Here is a 22,029-nt window from a genome sequence, read left to right on the forward strand (position 1 = left end):
TGTTTATTCGCTTGCTCGCTTTAGTAGACACTGACATGAGTGAGCCTCCTTGGATGAAACCCTGATTCCATTTAAGTATTGATTTCATCGATGCTAGGATTACAGCCTGGAGTTCAGAAACATGAGGATGGGTCATACAAGCAAGCCCTCGACTGCACGGCTAGGGAGTCAGGTCCCATCTGTGGCTGAATTACAAGGTCCTGAATATTATCTGTGGGTGACTTTTAATCTTTTTTGTTTGCTGTTGTGTGTTGCTGTAGAAGTGGAACACAGTTTCCAGGCTAAACAGCAAAATACGCTTCAGCCATGGAGTCCAACCAAGAATCCTCGCTCTTCCTGGTGAAGATCTTGGAGGAGCTGGACACGAAGCAGAATACCGTTTCTTACCAGGACCTCTGCAAGTCCCTGTGTGCGAGGTTTGATTTATCCCAGTTGGCCAAGCTCAGAAGCGTGCTGTTTTACACCGCTTGCCTGGATCCTAATTTCCCAGCGACTTTGTTCAAAGACAAAATGAGATGCACTGTAAACAATCAGCAATCAAAGAAAATAATGGTTGCAGCAGATATAGTAACAATATTCAACCTCATACAAATGAACGGGGGAGTGGCCAAGGAGAAACTTCCAGTTGCAAGGCAGAAAGTGAAGAAGAAAGAGTCCTTCGAGTCCTGTAGGTCTGACACAGAAATCTGCAATATGGCAGACTGCGTGCCCAACTGCGAGCTGAACGACCAGGAGTTTAACCGGGGCTTTCCGGTCAGAAGGTCTTCAAAATGCAGAAAGATGGACTGCAAAGACTGTCAACAGTTTGTTCCCTCGTCAGAACCCAATTTCTTACTCGGCGTTAATAAGGAGATGAAGGGCCGGGCTGCCTCTCTGGACAGGCTGCAGGCGCTGGCGTCCTACTCCATCGCCACATCTCCAGCGTGCGAGATGCAGAGTACGTACTTCCCCATGAACATTGAAAATGAATCTATTTCAGACCAGGACTCCTTGCCTATAAGTGCAGGCATAAAAGAAACCTTCATTTCAAATGACGAGCCGTTTGTGATGCAGTCGTGTGTCCAGAAAAGAAATATATTCAAAGAAGATTTTCATAATCTGATTACAATATCTCCCAACTTAATACCGTCCAACAAAAAGCCAGAAAACGGACACAGAGAGCCTCAGAACAGGAAAGAAAGCTCTAAGCAGGCTTTCTTCAACCACAGCTTTGAAATGCCATACAGCAGCCAGTACCTGAATCCAGTTTATTCTCCTATACCAGACAAAAGACGAGCGAAGCATGAAAGTTTAGATGATCTTCAAGCTTCAACGTATTTTGGCCCAACTACTATCCTCGGGCCCCAGGACACCAAAAAGTGGACTGGAAAGCCAACCAAGCAAACTGCCTGGCCAGCTAAAAGCTGGAGTTTAAATACTGAGGAGGTACCTGACTTTGAACGATCCTTTTTTAATAGGAAGCAGTCTGAAGAGAAGCCGCGATACCAGAGTTCCAACAACCCATCTCCAAACTTTCCTTCAGCTGACAGGCATCAGTCCTACCTAAACGCGAAGGATCAGCAACCAATTATGCAGGCAAACTACGCTGTGAAATCAAACGGGCATAAACCCAAGGAAATTCCTTCCATTCTAGATGTGGAGAAACACGAGCCAGTCAAAAAGTTTAAGGATAAAAGCATTAATTGTACTTCTGTTCAGATCTTAAGCATTGACAGGACCACAAGTGTTGGGACGCAAACGGAGCAGCAAGTTCTGGACCACAAGAAATGCAAGGATTTGTGTGCGGCGGGCCAAGCCAAGTACGGAGAGCGGCACTCCCTTAAGCAGTCGGATGACGACTCTGAAATCGTGAGCGATGACATCAGTGACATTTTCCGGTTTTTGGATGACATGAGTATCAGCGGGTCGACGGGAGTGATGCAGTCTTCCTGCTACAACAGCACCGGTTCCTTGTCTCAGGTGCATAAATCTGACTGCGAGAGCTCACCTGAGCACAATTTGACTAAAATCTCCAACGGGAGTGCCTGTAACAAATTGGATAAAGTGGTCCGGACAGACATCAGTAACACAGATGATGAACTGAAAACAAGCGTCTGCAAATTAGTTTTGAGGATTGGCGAAATAGAGAAGAAACTGGAATCTCTCTCAGGGGTCCGAGAAGAAATCTCCCAAGTCCTGGGAAAATTGAGCAAGTTGGATCAAAAAATTCAGCAGCCAGAGAAGGTCAGCGTACAAATAGATCTCAATTCTTTGACAAGCGAGGCCGCATCAGATGAGAGCAATTCCCCGCAGATATTTCAGTGCCACAATACTCCTCATGGAGGCAAACTAGAGAATAATCCAGAATGGTGCTGTTCAGATGCTAGTGGAAGTAATAGCGAGAGTCTTCGAGTAAAAGCCTTAAAAAAAAGTTTGTTTACTAGGAGGTCATCAAGATCGTTAACAGAGGAAAATAGTGCAACTGAATCCAAAATAGCAAGTATTTCAAACTCTCCCCGAGACTGGAGAGCTATTACTTACACCAACCAAGTTGGCATTACAGAAGAGGAGATGAAAGAGAGAGATGGAGGAGAAAATAAGGACTGGCACAGGAAATCTAAAGAGGTAATTTCAACTTTAACTCGCACAATAAACACTTAAAAATAATGTAGTTATGAATGTCTTCCTCAGGCTATGACAATACTTTGCCCTGCCATATTATGCCTGTCTTTATTGTTGTCATAATTGAGTGATTTTGTACCTATACGTTCTTGCTTGGCAGCTGCAATATGGTCAAGTTGTTCCTTAGAAGCACTTTGCTTTTTTGAAAAGGGAGGGGGGGTAACGTGGGTGGGATCTTCAGAAGATGATAGTATTCTTCATCATCAGTGGCGATATAAGGAAGCTGCGTAATTAACTTGGTGAAAAGGGCCTGAGGAAAATTGAAGCTCTTTAGTGGTTGTTTTAGAAGGGATATTTTGAAGGTGCATTGTGGCAGCTTTTATCAGAGAAGTACGTGCATATTTAAAAGACAACTAAATAGATTCATGGATTCAAATCCCTCAGGAAAAGAATCCTTGTACGTGTACTGTGAGATGCAAACTGTAGTTATGTTCTCTATATCTGGCTTTCACGGTCATTTACGTGAGTCTTAAACCTCCCATTGAGGAAAGGCAGCATAGCTGTGGTCTTGTTTTGGTCACTCAGAAAAACTCTGCCCATCCCTCCCAAGAGCTGCCCGCTGCCATCTTCACAGGTTGCACAACTATTGTGGCCATCCTTGCGCTGGGCTCTGGGTGCTGCTCAGTTGAAACTGTGCATGGTGGGTGGTTGTTTCTGTTTCATGGGCAGTGGAGAGGGTTGGGGGTCCTTCAGCCCTTTTGTCAATCAGGACCACATGATGGGCATGCGGGGGGGGAATGAGGGCAGAGAAGAGTTGAGAAAGGAAAGGAGAGGAAGAGGTTTGATGGAAATAAGTGCAATTGGATGAACAAGAAACCATAAACCATGGGTTATTAGAAGGTTGCAGAAGGGGAAGAAAGTTAACCTTAGTAAGCCCAAACCTTGGTTTTTCTGTGCATTGATCTGCCCAGAATGAAATGCTGGCTTTGAAAGTCCCTTCCTCACTCCTGCAGTGGATCGTGGCTGACACTGGATTGGTACTATGGATGGTGCGGTGTCAAGGGGGTGCTATCCGGGGGCTTCCCACGAGACTTCTTCGTGTTAAGATTTGATCTGGAAACAGAAATCTGGAAGCCTACATGGGGCTCTTAACTTCTCCAGATCAGCTAGGCTTTTTTGGATGTCAGGGCCATTTGCAGAATAGTTTTATAACCTGTAAACAGTACAAACCCTAAATTTCCTCTGTTGAATCAGCTTTGTGTTCATGTTATGGTGAACAAGGAGTTGTGTCTGTAAAATACCTCTTTGGTCTGGTTGTGAGAAGAGGGTGGGCAAATGGATTAAGGCCATCCAAAACCTTTGTCCTAACTGGTACTTTTCTTACCGTGGCTTAAGCAATATCATATGGTGAGTCTGAAAGGAATATCTCTGTCCTTTGTGTTTAACCCCCTCATAGTCTTGTTTCTTCTCTCAAATTCTTTTGAACCCTATTGCAGGCAGACAGGCAATACGAAATCCCACAGCCACATAGACTCTCTAAACAACCAAAAGAAGCTTTCTTGATTGAACAAGTCTTTAGTCCTCATCCCTACCCTGCATCACTCAAGTCACACATGAAAAGCAACCCGCTCTACACAGACATGAGGTTGACAGAGCTGGCTGAAGTGAAACGCGGCCAGCCGTCATGGACCATAGAGGAATACACGAGGAATTCGGGGGATAAAGGCAAGATTGCAGCGTTGGATCTACAAGTGAGTCCCGTTCGTTTAATTTGAATGGCTTGATTGCGAATGGATGTTGCCAGAATATGCATTTAAGAAGGGATTTGGATAGCTCAGGAAGGAGCTATGCAGTGTTGAGCCTCTAATCTTGCTGATCCCTATCCATCCTGGCAAGGGGCAAAGTAAAATGTGGATGTTTGATTGCTGAATGGTGATCCTTGACAGGTTGGTGCTCGCAGCTTATTCTGCAATGGAGAGATGTCTGCTAAGCCATCATGGTGTTAGTAGCTCTAAAGCAGAGTTTAGGGGTAAAGGGGTGCAGAGACGAACCGGTCCCTAACTGCAGCAAGGCAGAGTGGTGCAGAAGCTGGCATTGCTGCTTTTTCTTCTATCCTGGTTCTGTCTGAATGGTTCGCAGAGAATTTAAGTGCTAGGGCTTCTTCCATTTTGGTAGGAACATGAGACATAAAATATTTGTAGAAGACACTCAATACCACGACTGTTTTTGAAACGCATCACCGTTGCAGCTTTGAAATGGCTGTTGGAAACCAGAGTCGTGAAGAGCCGATCAGCTAACGGTCTGTCTTGTTTGCATTTTAGTTCAGTTTGGCAGTGTGCGGGCTCTTCTGCAAGAAGCAGAGCAGAGCAAGTTACTGGGAGACAAATCCAAATTTTGGATTTAAATTTTCCCAAACTGTGGTGTATTTGAAATCACAATCCTGATATATAACGGGCTGCCCAGACCCAGGACCAAGTGCCCGTGTTGGATGCCCTGGCTAGCCTGATAAACACAAGACATCTTCTAGGAAGGAAGATATCTGAGCACAGGTTTAAAGAGGAAGCATGAAGAGTGCCATCCAAAATGTGTAAAGACCGAACAAATGTTGCCGTATTTGGTCATGAAACACAAAGTGCGTCACAGAATGAAATCCATACTGATGCGCAGATCACTGTCTATCGTTTAGGTGCATTTATACAGCAGCATGCAGAGCCAGCGGGGGGAATGGTGCTGACCTCAGGCATTTTGGGCTCCTTGCATGTCCCAGAGCAGACATGAGGTAGCTACAGGCTTGGCAGCAGTTGGGGTACACCGACAGCGCCACGCTAACTCGGCTCTGTGATCAATGGTCTGTGCGGTGCAGCCGTACTCAAGCAGGGAGTCTGCTTGTCTCCAGCGCTTGTCTGCCAGGGAAGGTGGCATGCAAGAGCCTGAGACTTGTGGCTCTCGATGGCTCAGTGCTGAGGTACCTAACCCAGCTCCAAACCCATCAGCCTAAGCCCTAGGAGAGCATCAGGATACTGTGAGAAAGACTTGGATAGCTGAAGGAGAGCTGCCGTGACTCAGGACCCTGCATTAGCTGGTTTGCAATTAAAACCATCACCCACACAGTGCTGTGGTGCAACTCCCGTGAATGCTTGTGCAGGAATTTGTGCGCAACAAATTCATCTCCTGGCTTGGCTCATGCAAACTTCCCTGTCCTCACCAGCCCCTGCTCCTTGCTGTGGCTAAAGTGCGCTTCGAGAGAAACCAGGTAGCACAGGGACCAGGATGCATCTTGCCTCAGCTGCCTGCTGCGTTTTGGGACTTAAAAAGCATTAGAGCGTTTACTAAATTCCTAACCCTGGCATTGCAGACTGTATGCTAGAGTAGGGATGGGCTGAAAGAAGTTCCTCTGCAGCAGGCAAAGCATCCCTTACCTGCTGCGTGGAGGCAATAAGGGAGGTGATATTTGGAAGCAAGGCTCCCCTGGGAGAAGTGTTCTCCATCTGCTCCTCGTAGGGCCGTTTCGTTCCCTGTAAGCAGCTCTGCGTGACTGTGAGCAAACCAGAGAAATCGGCTTATTGCCATCATTTATCTTTAGGATAAAGGTGATAAAACTTTACTGGTTTGATTCTCTCCCTCCAAAAGGACTGTCAGAATTGCATCTACTCCGCAAAGCCCGTGTCTAGACTTTATAATAGAGCTTACTGACAAACTTGAAAAATAGACACAGACTGATGAGTGGGTTTTTTTCCCAGTGATTAAGTTTATTAGAACTGAAAGTAAATACATTATGCTTTAATGAACATTCCTACGTCTAGCAATGGAATGGGAAAGGAAGCTGATTAACAGTAATGGGCCTTTTTAATAATGCATCTTCCTTCTGAAGTAGTTAGAAGGTCAATACCAAGGCAGAGAGGTCCAAAACTGTGATTTCCTTGAAGCATAGCATGGCTATCTTTGGGGTTTTTCTACCTTTGTTTATTTAAAATTTCTCCTGACACTTGACAAGTCTGCTGGGCTTTCCTTTAAAAAAGAAATTGCAAAACTAGTCAGGCCAAAGTTTGTCCCAGGTGTGGAGTCTGTGTGAGATCTCATTGCTTTGCTCTGTGTGATGATCTGCTGGGACGAAACATAGTCAGGCCATTTTCTGACACCTTTAGAGATGAGGTTGCTGATTTTTTTCGGAAGGCTGGAATAGGTCATTCAGAGCCCGAATGCTACAATCTCAGACTCGGCTGATGGCCTCTGTTTCAGCATACTAGTGCTATCATAGACATCTCCATTAAACGATCATAAAACCGTTGCTCAATTTTAATTGTTTATTTCTGGGGTAGCTATAAAATCACTTCTTGTAGTAGTTCTGTGCATAAAGCAAACGCTGCTTTCAGGCAAAGCAAGGTTTCAGCCAGTAGCTCGTGGCCACAAAATCTGAATTAGCCAATTAAAGGCTTACCCAAATCCCTCTCCAGTCAGCTGGAGTTTCTTTGTGCGGAGTCCAATGAGCTGTGGATCAGGTCCGTTACGAGCACAGAAATGGTGTGTGTTAGGGTATTCTCACTGGAACATTTTTATGTGGAATCTTTTTCACTTTTTTAAAGAAATGGCCTTTTGGGGCCCCAGACACAGGAGACGGCTTTGAGGAAAAGAGCTGTCATTTTTCAGAATGTTCTTTCTGCTTTATTCCTTTCTGCTGGTAAGTGCAATATAATGCCTAGTGTTTGGGTTTCCCCCATTTTCCCTAACAGAAAGGATGAAGGGAAAAAAACAGGCAAGGTGGAAATGCAAAGCTTGAAGAGCTCAAATTCTAAGGAAGAAAAAACGAAAAGATAAAAAAAAAAAAACACCACCAACGTTCAGATGGAGACACTGACAAAGTTCCCCAGGATGCCTTTAATTTTCTTACCAATTCAGATTTCCTTCACCACCTTCTTTTTTTTTTTTTTTTTTTTTTTTTTGGTTGTTACCTGTGTGGAATGGGAGGGCAAAGTCTTTAATTTCTTAAGCATACTCTTAAAATCACCTCCAACCCAGAGAGACTCAGACATTGGCAATGAGCAGGGTATTGCCTCCTGTGGAAATACAGATTGTGCCGTTGGGGTTAAATGGTCTCATCTGTGGAGATGGTCCAGCGTAATGTGTGGTACCAAATCCTATGCCAGGTGTCCAGTTCCCCTTCTCCTCCTGCCCCTGAAACTGAGACAGCATCATGCATCCAGGGGATTTTCAGAAGATGGTGCTGGAAGGAGAGCTCGAAGCTGAGGACCACTCCGTCCTGGGTGATTTCATGGAAACCCACTTGCAGCCCCGCTCTGTGGGGTGTTCAGCACCTGCTGCCTGCGGTTGTGCATTCCACGCCGAAACGAAGGGCTGGTGGCCCCAGGCGTTGCCGTTCGGGGGGGGGGTCTGCAAATTGCCCACCCAGCGGGACTGGGTGCCAGGAGAGGCTGGGCAATCACGCCCTGCAAGCAAGTTATGGTAGCAAAATTAGGGTTAGCTTTATAAAATGTAGTGCCTGAGGAGTGTATATTAAGAACGCTTCCCATCAGCTGGGCTTTAATAATTTAAAAAGATGTAACAGACCGGTAGTTGCTGACATCTCTGCTGTCTAGCAGATTAAAGAGATTTTATTTAAATGCCATCCAAGATGACGAAGTTTCTGGCAAATCAGAGGTACGTGAGGGATTTCGCAGCAGAATTATATTGTTGCAGGAGTTTATTTTTTGCAGTATTTTGTTGCCACTTTCGTAAGCCTTGTGGAACTGGGACCGGGAGTTGAAGGAATGTGAGAAGCGGCAATAACCCACTTTATCCCGACAGCAGACCCAGATGCAGTTGGGAGGCCTTCAGGCACATCTGCTTTATTTATTTATTTTATTAATGACAGATCCCAGGCAATTAACCACTGTTTCCTTTTAATTTTTAGACTCAAGAATCTTTAAACCCAAACAACTTAGAATACTGGATGGAAGACATTTATACTCCTGGCTATGATTCCTTATTAAAACGCAAGGAAGCCGAGTTCAGAAGAGCAAAGGTTTGCAAGATAGCTGCCCTGATAGCAGCGGCAGCTTGTACGGTTATTCTGGTCATTGTAGTTCCCATTTGTACAATGAAATCCTGAACCTGCGGACAAGACCCGTGACTCCCAGCCGCGTGTATCTCGGATAGCTCACGCTGTGTTTCAAATGTCTGATGGCAAAACTGTAAGGGATTTGCTAAGGAAGAATATTCTGAGGATATCCTGATGGAGAATGCTGTAAACGTAGGCAAAACACAAAACAACTGGAGAAACATGTTTTTTTTGAAAAGTATTATTTTAAATAACAGACTGTGTGGCGGAGTTAATGGGAACTCGGTTCAATTTTTATGCATTTTTAAAAGTGCAATATTTTTTTTTCCTAAAGAAACAATATAATGTTTTACAGAATCAGAGACTGATGAGAATCCAGGCAAAAGAGGAAGGTTGTCTGAGCTATGTTGCATTTAACGGAGGTATGGGTACATGGAGGTAGCACTGTATGGAGGGGAATGTTCTATATGCATTACATCGGGGAGCTAGGAAAGTCTTAAAGCTCTCTACAATGTAGAAAACTCTGAATGTATTGTATTTATTTTATAGTATTTATGTATTTCATGATCATTTGATTGAAAGCAGACTGTGTAGCCATGAACAGAGTTCATTCCTATGTTCAGATTAAAAAGGGCTTTTTGTATTTGGTCTTGCCCTAAGACCCACTCTCTCATCACTGAGTACTTAGATAAGTGCAATGTGCTGCAGACCAAAAAGATTATGTTTTAAAGCAATCACAGGAGGTTTTAGTTGCTTCTGTTGAATAACATTTGCATAGAGCTGGCAAACTTGCCTTGCCAAAAGGGTGTTCTTTACCGCCGCAGACAGTGAAATTGTCTCAATTTCACTCCTGCCAGCAAGCAAAGCTGGCGAATCAGAGCAACACTCTGTTAAAGTTCTTGGAAATGTAATCTGAACAGTTATAATTTTTTTCACAAAGTCTTTGTGCCTTTTTTTAGACTGTAGATTAAATGGAACTGTTTAATTTTGCTATTTTAAGCCCATAACATATATCACAGCATAATGGGTACTAATGGAGGTTCTTTTCCCGCAAGCCTTCTATACAGTTCAGAGTGCTCCTCAAACAGCAGGGCTGGTGGTTACTGAGCACTTATATTAAGGGCACAGTTTTTCAGCACTAGTGGAAACTTGCTGTTAATGCAATGCATTCAGCATGGGGAGATCTTTTGCTTCCCTCTTGCTAATGTACTTAAGGATGATGGTTGACTCTACCTGACAGCAAGCAGTCTGTATCCCATGGGAAATGTCCATTTGATACTTTATCCCAAATGCAAATAGCAGGTTCAAAGGAATTCTCACGCTATGACAGAAATTACCTGCCATGGTTAGTGAAAGCAAATACCCAGACAGTATTACTCTTCTGTCAAGTATATATGAAAAAAAAAAAAAGTATTTTTCGGAAACAATGTGATCTTGCTGGTCCTCTAAGGGAAGGGAGATTCTTTTAGTGAATGCTCTTTATGTAGGGTAGTTTGGTTTCTTCAGAAGCAGCCCCCTACACGATGACACAGCACTAGGAAAGCAGCGGATGCTCGTTCCTCCGGCTCTCTGGGATGTGCCGCACTCGCTGTTTGTTTCTGGCTGGTTTAAAAAAAGTAGTGAGGAAAGGGTGTGTGGGAGGCGAAGGCTTTGTTGTGACTTTAGATGTGTGTCAGTCCTTTCCTGCAGCTGGAGAGCTGTTTATGCGCTGCTCATGTGCTGTGTTTTATTTAGGGGTAGGTGATCCCTGGGACAGTTGATGTATCAGAAAAACAAGTGTAAGCACAGGGTTGGGTGTCTCATCAGCAAATACAGAACAAGGATAAGCCCCTAGACCAAAATCTGCGCCTGCCTGGCCTGAATCCTGACCCAAATTCTGTAGCTTTGACCCATTCCTAATACCAAGATTATTTCTCTTTCCTCCCAGATGCTGCAGGATGGAGCCACAGCAGGGAGGGAGCAATTCACACTGTCTATTTTAGGCTGCCTTCGGTTATGGTATGATTCAGAGCACCTGAGTTTAGGAGCTCAGGATCCGTACGTAGAGAACCCTCCAGGGACAATTCGGAGCCGCCAGCAAGATATCTAATATTAGACATGTGAATAAGCTCCGGAGAGCATTGCTCTGCAGTTTACCTTATGCACAATTTAAGTTGATTGTATATGTAAAAAAATCTATTCCTGGTTCCAGGTAATGTCTGAAAGCCCTTTTACACCCCTCCTTGGCCCGGCAATAGCAAGCACGAGGCGCTGTCGGAAGGAGCAGCGTGGCCCAGTGTCAGCCCCCGTCTGCCCGCGCCGGCAGTGACAAGTCCCTCGGAGCAGCAGGATGAGTGTGGGACGGACACCGGGCAGACCCCCCGCCCTCGCCAACCCCCCTCTGCTAGCACGAGTGCTGGCCCTGCTGCCCCCAACCCGAAATCAGCAGCGCTTCCTCCGTTGCATCTTAGTAATTTGATTTTAGAAAATATCTCGCTGGAGATGCGAGGAGGGTGCGGGAGATGTTGCTGATCACAGGGGCGGGCTGGGGCTGTGCTGGGGCTGATGCACTAGAGGAGATGTGAGGATCCCTGTTGTGTTGGTGCAGGGATTCTTTTTTTTTGTCTGTGCAAGACTCAATGAGTCTTTGCATTAGAGGTGCCCAAAATCCTGGGAAGGATTTGGCAGGTTATGGAGCTGTGGGTGACGTGGAGCTGGCCCAACCCAAACACTCAGCATCCCAACCATCCATGCCGCTCCTAATTTATCGAGGTGCTTTTGCCCATCCTTACTTTGCACAAGCAGTCAGTGGCACCCGTCTCCATCGGGGCAGCGGTTTCCCTACACACCAGACCGTGGTTTGTCACGGATCTCCCTCTCAGGGCTTGATTCGGCTCCCGCAACCTCTGGGAGCATCTCCACGGTGTGGGGAGCTCGAGGGGAGCGGGGAAAGCAGAGCCCAGTTCCCTGCCTCCCCGCTCCGCAAATACCTCTGGGAATACCTCCGGGAGCCGCTGCCTCGCCCTCTCCTCCGCTCCCCGGCTGCCTCCAGCGGCTCCTCGGCACCGCTGGGATGCGCATCCCTAGCCGTTCCCAGCGGGTTTTACATCTGGCACAGAGCTCTTTGCTTAAAATAGGTAAGGAGATGGAGCGGTGGGATGCTGCCGCCAGAGGAGAGCAGCCTGGGAAGGAGGGACCCTGTGGCTCTGCACAGAGTATACAAGCTAGGTGAAATCCTGACAATATTAACCTGCAAGAATATTGTGATCAACCTTGTGAACCAGTTACCAACTAGAATATACTGTATACTATATGATAGACTTTTGTATAAAAAAAAAATAAACAAATTAAAGCTATAGGTACATTGTAATCCTTGGTGTAATTGAAAAAAGTGTCCTAGATTGTATTACTTAATTAAAATAATGATGAGCATATTGAACTGTTTTTCGTATTTATGCCTTATAAACTTGATATATTACACATGATAAAATGAAACTGCAAGAATTATAAAAAAGATACTCCATTTTGGGGGCAAATCCCATTTGCTTTTCCTAAAACAAGAGTGCTGCTTGAAATGAGCTCAATAAATCATGTGTGCAGAAGAGCAAGAGCAGGATCTGTCCCCAAATGACTTTTTAGGTTTTTTTTTTTTTAATGGGGCTTTGGTTAATGTACTATGTAATAATTTTATTTTATAAAGTTACTGTACAATGTTGCCTTTTGGTTCATTTAAATATAATACCAAATAAACTTGAAAATTACAGCGTCCTAAGTTTTAATGGAACAGTTATAATAATTTATTACTCCATTGCTTTTCCTCTTTTTTTTTTTCCAGGGACATCAAGATAGCCATGGGATGCGAGTGTCTCAGTGTTAGATAACTAAGCAGCCTATCTAGTTCTTGGCAGAATTGCTAATGGATTTCTCACTTGTGAAATAATAAGATGGCAGAAGATAATGAAAAATGAGTTCGTTGGGGTTTTTTTAAAAGCTCCTTTGCATCACATTGTCTGGGCTTCTGGGAGATTAGCTCTTGACACTAATCATAATATTTCATTTTATAGGTTATTTCATGACTGAGTTTTGCCATATCAACTTTTTAACAAGGTCATGACTAACATTTTGGTATTTATTTCACTTACATGTGCATGCAACCACTGTCCTTTTTAAGTCAGTACTATAGGTAACTATTCATAGTCACCTATCAACAGGCAATCAGTTTGCTTAGGATCTCTTAGAATCTCTACATGAATTTAATTTGCTACTTTTGACTTGTTAATTGCAAAACTAGGTTGTCTTAAAATTCCAGGTGTTGAAACAAAGATAGAGCTGAGCCTACCACTGAAGGTAGTCCGGCATCAGAGGTTGCAAAGGGCAGCTGCAGAAAAGAGGACGTATATAAATAATGAACAGTGACATGAAAACATAGTAATGTAAGATCTTGATTTCCTCATCTCTACTGCATAAGCACTTTTAATGCATTGCTTTAGCAACCCTGGTCAGGATGGGGACTGCTGAGTGCTCTCTGCAGGGCCAGGCCACCAGCTCCAGCTCAGGTGCTCACGTGTCATGAGTCAGGCTGCAAACCATCACAGGGGTCCCCTTGGGAGGGACTGTGATTCACAATTTAGCATTGGTTTCGGTTTTGGAGATGGTGGCATGGATTTGCATCAATTTCAGGTTTTTCTCCTGTACCCATCAAGTCCAGAAGCTTACGAGTAGAAGTGCCCTCCGGATTTTTATGTTACAGCATGAATCCAGGAGCAGGAACTTTCATAAAAATGCTAAGTGTGACCAGGCTCATGCCAAAAAATCCTAAGCACAGCATTCCTCAGCCAAGAAGCTGGATATGTAGGATATATAGACCTCATCTGTGTCATCCATGCTGTGCTGGAAGACGGGGCAGCTGCCAGGTTTCTACAGTAGCTGCTGGATAGAGTCGCTGAGCCTCAAGGTAGAAGAAAGCTCCTACATGCAATGCTGTATCGGCAACCAAGACCCAGCCCCACGATCTCTGTGCTTCTTTGAATGTATCACTCACAGCAATCAATTGTACTGGTTGAATAAATTCTTTATTTCAGAGCTAGCTCTGATGAATGGCTCTGCCTGATGCACAAAAGAGTCACAAGCAAAATATTGGATCTTGGGGCCATATTCTGCCCTCTGAGGTGGTCCTGTGACTCCATCCCATTGAATCTGCACATGGAGGAAGAGAAAGTAGCCAGGAGCTTGCCGGGAGCATCATGGTCCTATTGAAAGGAAAGGTCAGTTGCGTTGGTGTGCACTTTGGCAAAGGGCAAGCACCTGTAGAAGTAATTACGAAGATGAAGTGCTTTATCTCATCTTATTTTTTCTTTGTTATCTTTTCAGGGAAGAGCACGGTATCTTGTAAACTGCTCTGCTAGTAGTTCTCCAGCAAGCTTGGTCACTTTGGATGACTTCTGAGACCATGGACCACTCCGTATATTTGGCTGTTACATAAATCTATGAACACCTACGATCTTCACTTAGAAACTTAGAGCAAAATCTTCAAAAAAGGAAGAAGTGGGCTGTCAGCAGCCAAACTCCTCCCATAAGTAAGTTCCACTTGGTTTTATTTATTTTCTGCAATATAGCACAAACTACGTGTAGGAGAGCCATGAAGCTCTTCCAAAAGCAACAGTACAGCTAATCCTTCCCAAGAGCAACAGAGTGAGGTTTTCAAGGAAGACTAGTTAATGGTCCTGGATGAGCCCAGCACAAGAAAGCAACTGTGTTTGACCTGGGCACGGCACCACCAGGCATCGCTGGTCCTGGTGGAGCAGCAGTGAATGCGGGGAGATGTGCAAAGTTCTCTGCCGGCCCAGGGATGTTGTCCACAAGGGAAGTTGTCCACAAGGCTTAATACAGCATAGGGTTGAGGAAATGGTGGGTGTCTGGAGGCACGGTTGCTGCTGAGGCTGGAGGCTTTTAGAAATGAAGAGCTTTGTGGCAGCAATTACCCAGTCCCAATCCTGCTTCTCCTGCACCCTGGATCTGTGGATTTTGGGATATTCCTCTGAGGCACGTCGCTGGACATAGAGCACAGGCTCAGACCTTGCTTTAACTTTTCTCAAAGTTAACCAGATTTCCTCAGTAAACGGAGGGAATTTTCTGCCAGACATTTATGCTTTGGCCTCAGCTAAAAAAATCCCCTGAGGTCTGAGATCTCCTTGTCCCACTGGTGGGGTTGACAGCACTTAAGAAAATGTGACCTGGCCCTTCCTCTCACCCATCCCCAAAACATCATGAGACCACTCTGGAAATGGCAGGGTTACAAAGACGACTCCCATTTGCTTTCATGTTGGGCTTTGTGGAAGTTGCATTTCCAGGCCAGTTGCTGCAACCAGAGGCTTGAAAAGAGATTTCGTTTATTAAGGATGAAAATAAATAAATAAATACCTTACTCCTCAGGTAAGAACATGCAGTTCTGATTGCTGGTGCTTCAAGAAAGATTTCAAATCCTGCTATTCACAACAAAATTGCTCTCTTTTCCATGCCTATTTTGCGCCTGTATGCAGTGTGCTGCCTGCATGTTGTCCCCCAGCACGTGGTGGGGCTCCAGCCCACGTCCACGATGGTGGGTGTCCTCCCTGGAAGCGGGGAAAAGAGGGAATTGCGTACAGTAAAACAGCCCTACCTGGGAGAGGGACTAGAGAAATGCTAATTATTCTGCCTGTCCCTGAAAACGGTGGAGAGCCTGGTCCCTGTTGAAAAGCTTTGCTGTAAACTCTGCTTTAGTGACAGACGAATCTCTGCTTGTGTTGAAAAATCCTCCTGATCTGCCGTCCTGGGCTGACACACTCACTGCAATCAAACAGGTCTGTGTTGTGCTGCGTGTTTTTCCCCAAGTAATGGTTGGGGGGAGAAGGGAGGACCAAGGAGGCAGAGTCATTTGTCTTCTTTCCTTGTCTTGGTAATGAAATATTGCTGTTGAACTTTACCCTGCCTTTCCTGTTACTAATTTTTTTTTTTTTTGCAATGGTTACCTTTTAAGAGGCTCGTAAAATTACATTACTAAAATTTATGACTGTGTAGCAAATGCGTGCACATGCATTAATTCTGTTCAAGGCCAACGTCTTGTAGCTGCAAAATTAATGTTACGGTGCAGTTTCTAGTATGGCTAATGGCTGTTCAATAAAGCAGGGCTCGCGCTTTGCTCACCTTATGGCACTTAATTCCTTGAAACAGCCTTGCCTTGAAGAGTTTGCCAGGTAACGATTAAAAAAGGGTGCATGTACAACACACGGATCTGTATTTTTATACATTTTTGTTTACGCAATTAGAGCCTTGAAAATCTTGGCCTTGTGAGTTGGTTCAGTTGGGTTTCAGCTCCTTTGCAAGGCATTTAGTTCAAAGGTTCAAAAGCAGAGGTCCCTGAATGCGGTGGATTAAAAATGTGCCTCTTAGCCACGACTCTGGTCTGGAGAGGCTGAACTGGATGTTAGTGTTACCCTACGAGTTATACCCCGTGCTGTTTGGAAGTGGGTGAACAATAACAGTTCAGTAAATGATAAATTAATTGACATTATCTATGTTTAGACTTACATTTTCTTACTATGCAAAAAAAGTCACTTTCTGCTAGAAGGGTGGATTAGTATTTGTAGCCTTTTTACCAATTGAAAGAGAGTTGCTAATCTGGTGTTCCAGGTTGGAGACAGATATAATAACATAAAGCAAATAACCAATGACAAGGGCTTGCTTGTAATCTGGTTGAAGAGAAGAGGTTGGAGGAATATTTTCAGGGTGCTGACACGGGAATTCAGACGGTGTCTGACAGCGCTTGTTTTCTTCTTCAAAGCTTTGTCTGACAGCCAGAAGAAAACAGTGCTCGTGATCTTGTACGATAACCTGGTGTTTGGGATATCGTATGCGCAAGATCATTGCTGTTAGAGGTAAAAACCTCTAGAGTCCCACTTGGGACTCGGAAGGGAAGTATGAAGTGTTGAGCAACCGAGATGTACCGGAGCTCCAGGACAGGCGAATGTCTGGTGGTTAAGTCCAAGTTACGCTGGTCCCACAAAGTGGGCTCCAACCACAACAGACCCTGGGCTCGCATCAAGCGATCGCTTGGCAAAGTGGTCAGTGACGGCAGCCTGCAAAGATCTGATGGAGGACAAAAATATCCATTTATGTACGGGAGCATCTGCGCAAGAGCCTTTTGGGGGGCAGTGACACTTTTTTCTCTCTGCTGGAAGACATGAGCTGACAAAAGTGAGGCATCCCTGGGATGGAGAAACCAGCACAGGGGGAAAGGTAATCTCACGTGAAAGCTCTCGAGGCAGTACCACGTCTTCCATGTCTTGGGACAGATCTCTGTGGGTGTCCTAGTTTCGGCTGGGATAGGGTTAAATTTCTTCCTAGTGCTGTGTTTTGGATTTAGTACGAGGAGAATGCTGATAACACACTGATGTTTTCAGTTGTTGCTAAGTGCCCTCCCAGTCCAAGGACAGCTCCCGTGCCTACTGACTGAGCTAGGTACACAAGATGGGAGGGAACATAATCAGGACAGCCAGCCCAGCTGGCCAATGGGGTATTCCATACCATGTGACGTCATGCTCAGTATATGAAGGGTAGGCGTGATCCAGGAAGTACCGATCGCTACTTGGTTATCGGTCAGCGCGGGTGGTGAGCAATTGCATTGTGCATCACTCATTTTGTATATTCTATCATTATTTATTATCATTATTTCCCCTTTTTTTCTGTTCTATTAAACTGTCTTTATCTCAACCCACGAGTTTTTCTCACTCTTACCCTTCCGATTCTCTCCCCGTCCCACTGGGGGGCGGGGGGAGTGAGTGAGCGGCTGCGTGGTATTTGGCTGCCTGCCAGGTTAAACCACGACAGTTCTTTTTGGCGCCCAACGTGGTGCCAGTTATTCACTGCGTCTCTCTCCAGGCTTTTTTTTGGAACAGAGCTTTTCCCGTGCCGTGTGGTCATGAGGTGCCCAGGAAAAGAGGGGCCAGACACGGGCTGAGGTATCTTAAAGCATCGTCTTGATGCTTATAATGGCATTACCAGTATCATACATAGTTACAGCCAGATCAGTCATCAAATTTGTAACTCTGGTGGTAATCAGCAATACAACACCTGGGAGGTGTTCGGCTCAGCTTGTCAAAGTCTTTTGGTATTGTGAGAATGATGAATGTCACTGGGAAAGCTTTTTGGGGAGGATAAGAGGAGAGAGAAAAGCAGGGGAAGCGCGATGCTCTGCTGGGATCGCGGGGTGGGGAGAGTGGGATTAGTGCTTCAGGAGACGGGCAGACAGCGAGCATCTGCTCTGGGACACCAGGATCAGAGCACAGCAGGAATGCGAAATTCTTGGACCGGTTATCAAGGAAGTGGGAAACTCCAGGATACTATACTCATGGGGGATTTTTACTACCCAGACATCTGCTGGGTAACAAATGCAGCTAATCACGGTGATAATGTACAACCCTAATTCACTATAAATTCTCTCCCATATGTTTAGAGTTGTATTTACAGTAGGAGGTGAGGGATAGTTATTCATGAATCAAGGTGAACTGAGTTGCTGGTGCAGAGTCAGCCATATATTGTGGAAAATAACGTATGACAGACTTGAACAGGATCCCTCTGAAAGTGTGGCTGAATTTCAGGTATTTTAAGCGAAAAGTGTTGCTGTAATTACTGGTTGCTTTTAAATGCGCCAATTGAACTCCTCATTTCTCCATAACCTTTGTTGACCTTGAAGCACGAGTTCGCAAGTGGAGTTGATGAAGAATTATCCGCCACCCGAAATACGCCTCCTCGAATTCAATTCTGCTGATGAGGAGGTTGAAAAGGGTTAAGAAAAAAATAAGAAAGGAACCGTGATAATGGCTGCTTAGCTCACTGGTAGCGTACAAAAGGATGTTGTTTTATTGATATACTTCTATGGCCTTTCTTCAGTTGCAGGCAATAATTTTGCCGTCTAACTCACCATGGACCCAGAAGAGCACTGTGAGCTCAAATATATCTAATATTGAGGCGGGAAGGAGGTGTCCCAGCCGCCGGAGTTCAGGGTTGAGCACAGTTAGTTACTGATGAATTATGGTGTCTTTTCCTCTTGTTCAGCAATTCCCTGCTCCCTGGTTGTGCTTGTCCCTGCGCTGCCTCATCGTCGGCATGGGTTTATTTCGGTAAGGATGCCGTATGCTGAGCTCTGGCTTCAGCCACTCAGGGCCTGGGGATTTGCATAATGGCATTACTGCTTATTCCTCAATTACAATCTTTGAATATGCAAATCTGTCGATGCTGGTTACTGTAATCCCCCTGCCCTGGCTGGGGAATTCTTTGAGCCATTTGCTGGCAACAAGGGCTTTCCTGTTGGTTTCTCATTTCCAGCTGTGAGTGAAGGGGAAAAGCCCTTGCTCAGCTACCTGAAATAGAGGGAGAGCAAAAAGCAACGAGAGAGGGCTGCGAAATTCAGCGAAAGGGAATATCTTTTTTAAAAGAGCTTGAATGCCTTTTCCCCTGTTATTTACCTCGCTGGAGCTCACCTTCATGCTGCTGGTGAGAGACGGGATGGGTCGGCTTGCTCCATCCCACCCATTGCAGCAGTTTTGTCCTTGCAGTTACTGGGCCCCGTTTCTGTCTGCCCTGGCTGCTTCCCACTTGAAATCTGGTTTCAAAGCGGAAGAGCTGGGGTAACAACCCACAGTTTTGAAGGCGGCTGTCCCTCCGCTGCTCTCGGTGGTCTACTGACCCCCGTGGAGCCGGGTCCGTGTAAGGCAGGAGAGGAGCTCAGCAGAGGACCTGCTTGCTTGGGTGGAGGGATGGGGAAACCTCAGCTCACAGCACCCGAGCACGGGGGCCCTGGGGTTACCTGCCCCAGCTTGGTTGTTCCTTTGGACGAAAGAAGGATCGGCGAATTGCAGAGTATGTTAACATGTGCTGAGCTGTATATACATGTCTAGAGCAGGAGCTCTTCTTACTAAAACATTAATTGATTAACCTTTCCCACTTCTACTTCCAATATTTTTCTAATAGTATTTTCAGTATTGCTTATTATTTTTTCCCCTGTATCTTTCCAAATAAGTATATATGTATATGTATAGAGAGAGAAAGAGCAACTGATTTATTTTCTGGAAGAAATAGGTAAAACAGGAAAATCAATGCCTTCCCAATGGCAAGGGTGAAATCCTGCTGCCATTGAAGTCCAACTTCCCAGAACTTCTGGAGAGGCAGTATTTCACCCAAAACCTGCACTCCATGCCGTGGGGACTAGCGTTCGGTCGGCAGAGACTGTCCTCAGATCCAGCTGCCTCCCAGTCATCGTACTATTTCCTTACAGCTTCAGCCCTCTCTGCTAGCACTGCGTGCTCTTATGGCACCCACAGTAGCTCATATTATTCTTCTTCCCTCAGCCACAGACCTGCTAGCTCCATCTGCGCAGGCAGCACTCGTTGAGAGAAATGGTTATTTTGCATCCGAGTTGATAACGATGCCGTGAGAATGTCACTGCAGCACAAGTCCAAATGTCCAGGGAGTGGGGTATCTAGACGGATTTGAAAGGAACACTTTTGCCTATGCATGGGAACATGTCCCATGCCATTATGTGTTAATGGATATGATTTGTTTCAGAAAAAAAAGAAGAAGAAAACCCAGGCAAATGTAGAACCAATGATTTACGGGAAACAACACTGTTTGGAATATAAATACAGATAAGCAGCATATTTGTTGCTGATGGTGTTATGTTCCCTGGGATAATAAAGCCATTTTGTAACTATTTGTCTGTGTCTTGAGCTTGCACACATTTTGTCTCAAAGTTTTTAATTTCTAATGAGGTTTCCTATCCCTGAATATTTTTCTCAGGTCAAGGTTTGACATCCATTTGTAAAAGGCTTCATTGTAATGTATTAGTACGTTCTGTTCCCACAGATTCTTCTGTTCTCAGGATCTCCCCCAGTACTCCTTTATCAGCCTGACGTGGGGGCTGATACCTGCAAATAAAGACGTATGTTGTATCAGGGCCCGCCACTGAAAATGTCCTGAGCGTTCCTGAGCTCTGCTTTCATGCCATACTTGGAAAAAGCTTGTCACGCTCCTTTCCTGGGAGATTAGTATGAACGGAAGCACTTGGAAAGCAATTGTTCTTCAACAATTGTTCTGTGTTTTTGACTCTTCAAGTGACTAATATTTTTGGAGGTGTTAATCTTATTTTCACTGCAGGCATTTCTGCTGTACCATAAAAGTAATGAAAAGAATAACCAGAGAATTAGATTTTAATCTTAGTAGTAGTATAAAGTAGTAGACAAGAATTATTTTTCATTATGTACAAATGAACTGTATCTTTTTTAGGTGAATTTTAATAAGGGAAGGGAAAGAACATCCTGGGAACTGAAGAGCTATGTTTAGGGTAAGTAAAGGACAGCATTGCATGTGTTGTTTTATCATCATGTATCTTTAATCTGGAAGAATTCCTCTACAAACATTTAAGAATAAGAGGGTAATCTAGTTCCTGGTTTTATTCAGTATTTGGCTTGTCTGCTGAGACCAATGGGAAGAGATGAGTTTATTATGTTGATAATTGCAGGAAGCTGAGGTGATATCGCCAAGACTCTTCAAGCATATAAAGTGCCAAGGCTACAGGAATCAACTCGTTATATTTCAGAAATGGTGCAGATAAAATATAACCATTCGGAAACACTGCAAAGAAGGAACACGCTGCCATTTTTGTGTTGTGGAGCAACGTGGCAATGTGGAAGCAAGAGCCAGTCCAGTAAAAGACAGGACTTGATAGATGTCACCTCATGGCCAAAGTGTCCCACCTCTCAAGTCTTGTCCTCACCCAGCCTCCTTGTATTCAAAAATAGTAGTCACAAAATTAAATGCATTAATCAAGAGAGATTTCCCTACACATTGTCAGTCTATGAAGCTGTCCAGCCTTCCTGTCTGAATTTTGTTTTATTCAAGTTTCACCAGATAACAGTGGGTTATCTTTTCTACTCCTCTCAGTTTGCCATAGGTTGTAAGTGGTAGAAGTGAATAAAATTCTTCAAGAATAAGTCCTGCTGCAATGATCTGTTTTACTTAAATATGTGATCAAACAAAAATGCAGCTTTTGGAGAACATTTTAGAACAAGAGCAAAATCTAGCAACTTGTTAGATGCCCTCAGTGCCTGCAGTCTTACCGGAGACTTTGATCACAGCTTCATTCATCTCTTTTCATGCTGCTTACAAAGTTACTCTATGTAAAAATGCAGTGTTTGATTTACTTTAAGCAAGGAAAGACAAATCCATTCTGAAAGCGGGAGATGGCCTGGGCTTGAGTCGTGTGTAGATCTTGAACAATTTTGGTGTGGTTGCTGTGTAGGGGATGTGCCAAGTGACTGACAGCAGGGCCACACCAGAGAACATCGTTGTGCTAGTTATCA

General features: G+C 44.7%; 1 protein-coding gene across 1 annotated transcript; it reads left to right on the forward strand.

The window, feature by feature from the left end:
• The first annotated feature begins 260 nt into the window (after positions 1-260).
• MINAR1 (membrane integral NOTCH2 associated receptor 1) lies at positions 261-12,019 on the forward strand. Its single transcript, XM_075159508.1, has 3 exons — positions 261-2,604; positions 4,098-4,352; positions 8,510-12,019. The coding sequence occupies exons 1-3, from the start codon at positions 307-309 to the stop codon at positions 8,705-8,707; spliced, it is 2,751 nt and encodes a 916-aa protein (XP_075015609.1). The 5' UTR covers positions 261-306; the 3' UTR covers positions 8,708-12,019.
• Positions 12,020-22,029: the final 10,010 nt, after the last annotated feature.

The sequence above is a fragment of the Calonectris borealis genome, chromosome 11 (genome assembly GCF_964195595.1).
Source record: "Calonectris borealis chromosome 11, bCalBor7.hap1.2, whole genome shotgun sequence".
Taxonomy (NCBI): domain Eukaryota; kingdom Metazoa; phylum Chordata; class Aves; order Procellariiformes; family Procellariidae; genus Calonectris; species Calonectris borealis.

Excerpts from the sequence above, each read along its gene's own strand:
- MINAR1 (XM_075159508.1), top strand. The coding sequence starts at position 307 with ATGGAGTCCAACCAAGAATCCTCGCTCTTCCTGGTGAAGATCTTGGAG. Across the intron at positions 2,605-4,097 it reads GGCACAGGAAATCTAAAGAG|GCAGACAGGCAATACGAAAT; the intron begins GTAATTTCAACT and ends ACCCTATTGCAG. Across the intron at positions 4,353-8,509 it reads TTGCAGCGTTGGATCTACAA|ACTCAAGAATCTTTAAACCC; the intron begins GTGAGTCCCGTT and ends TTTAATTTTTAG.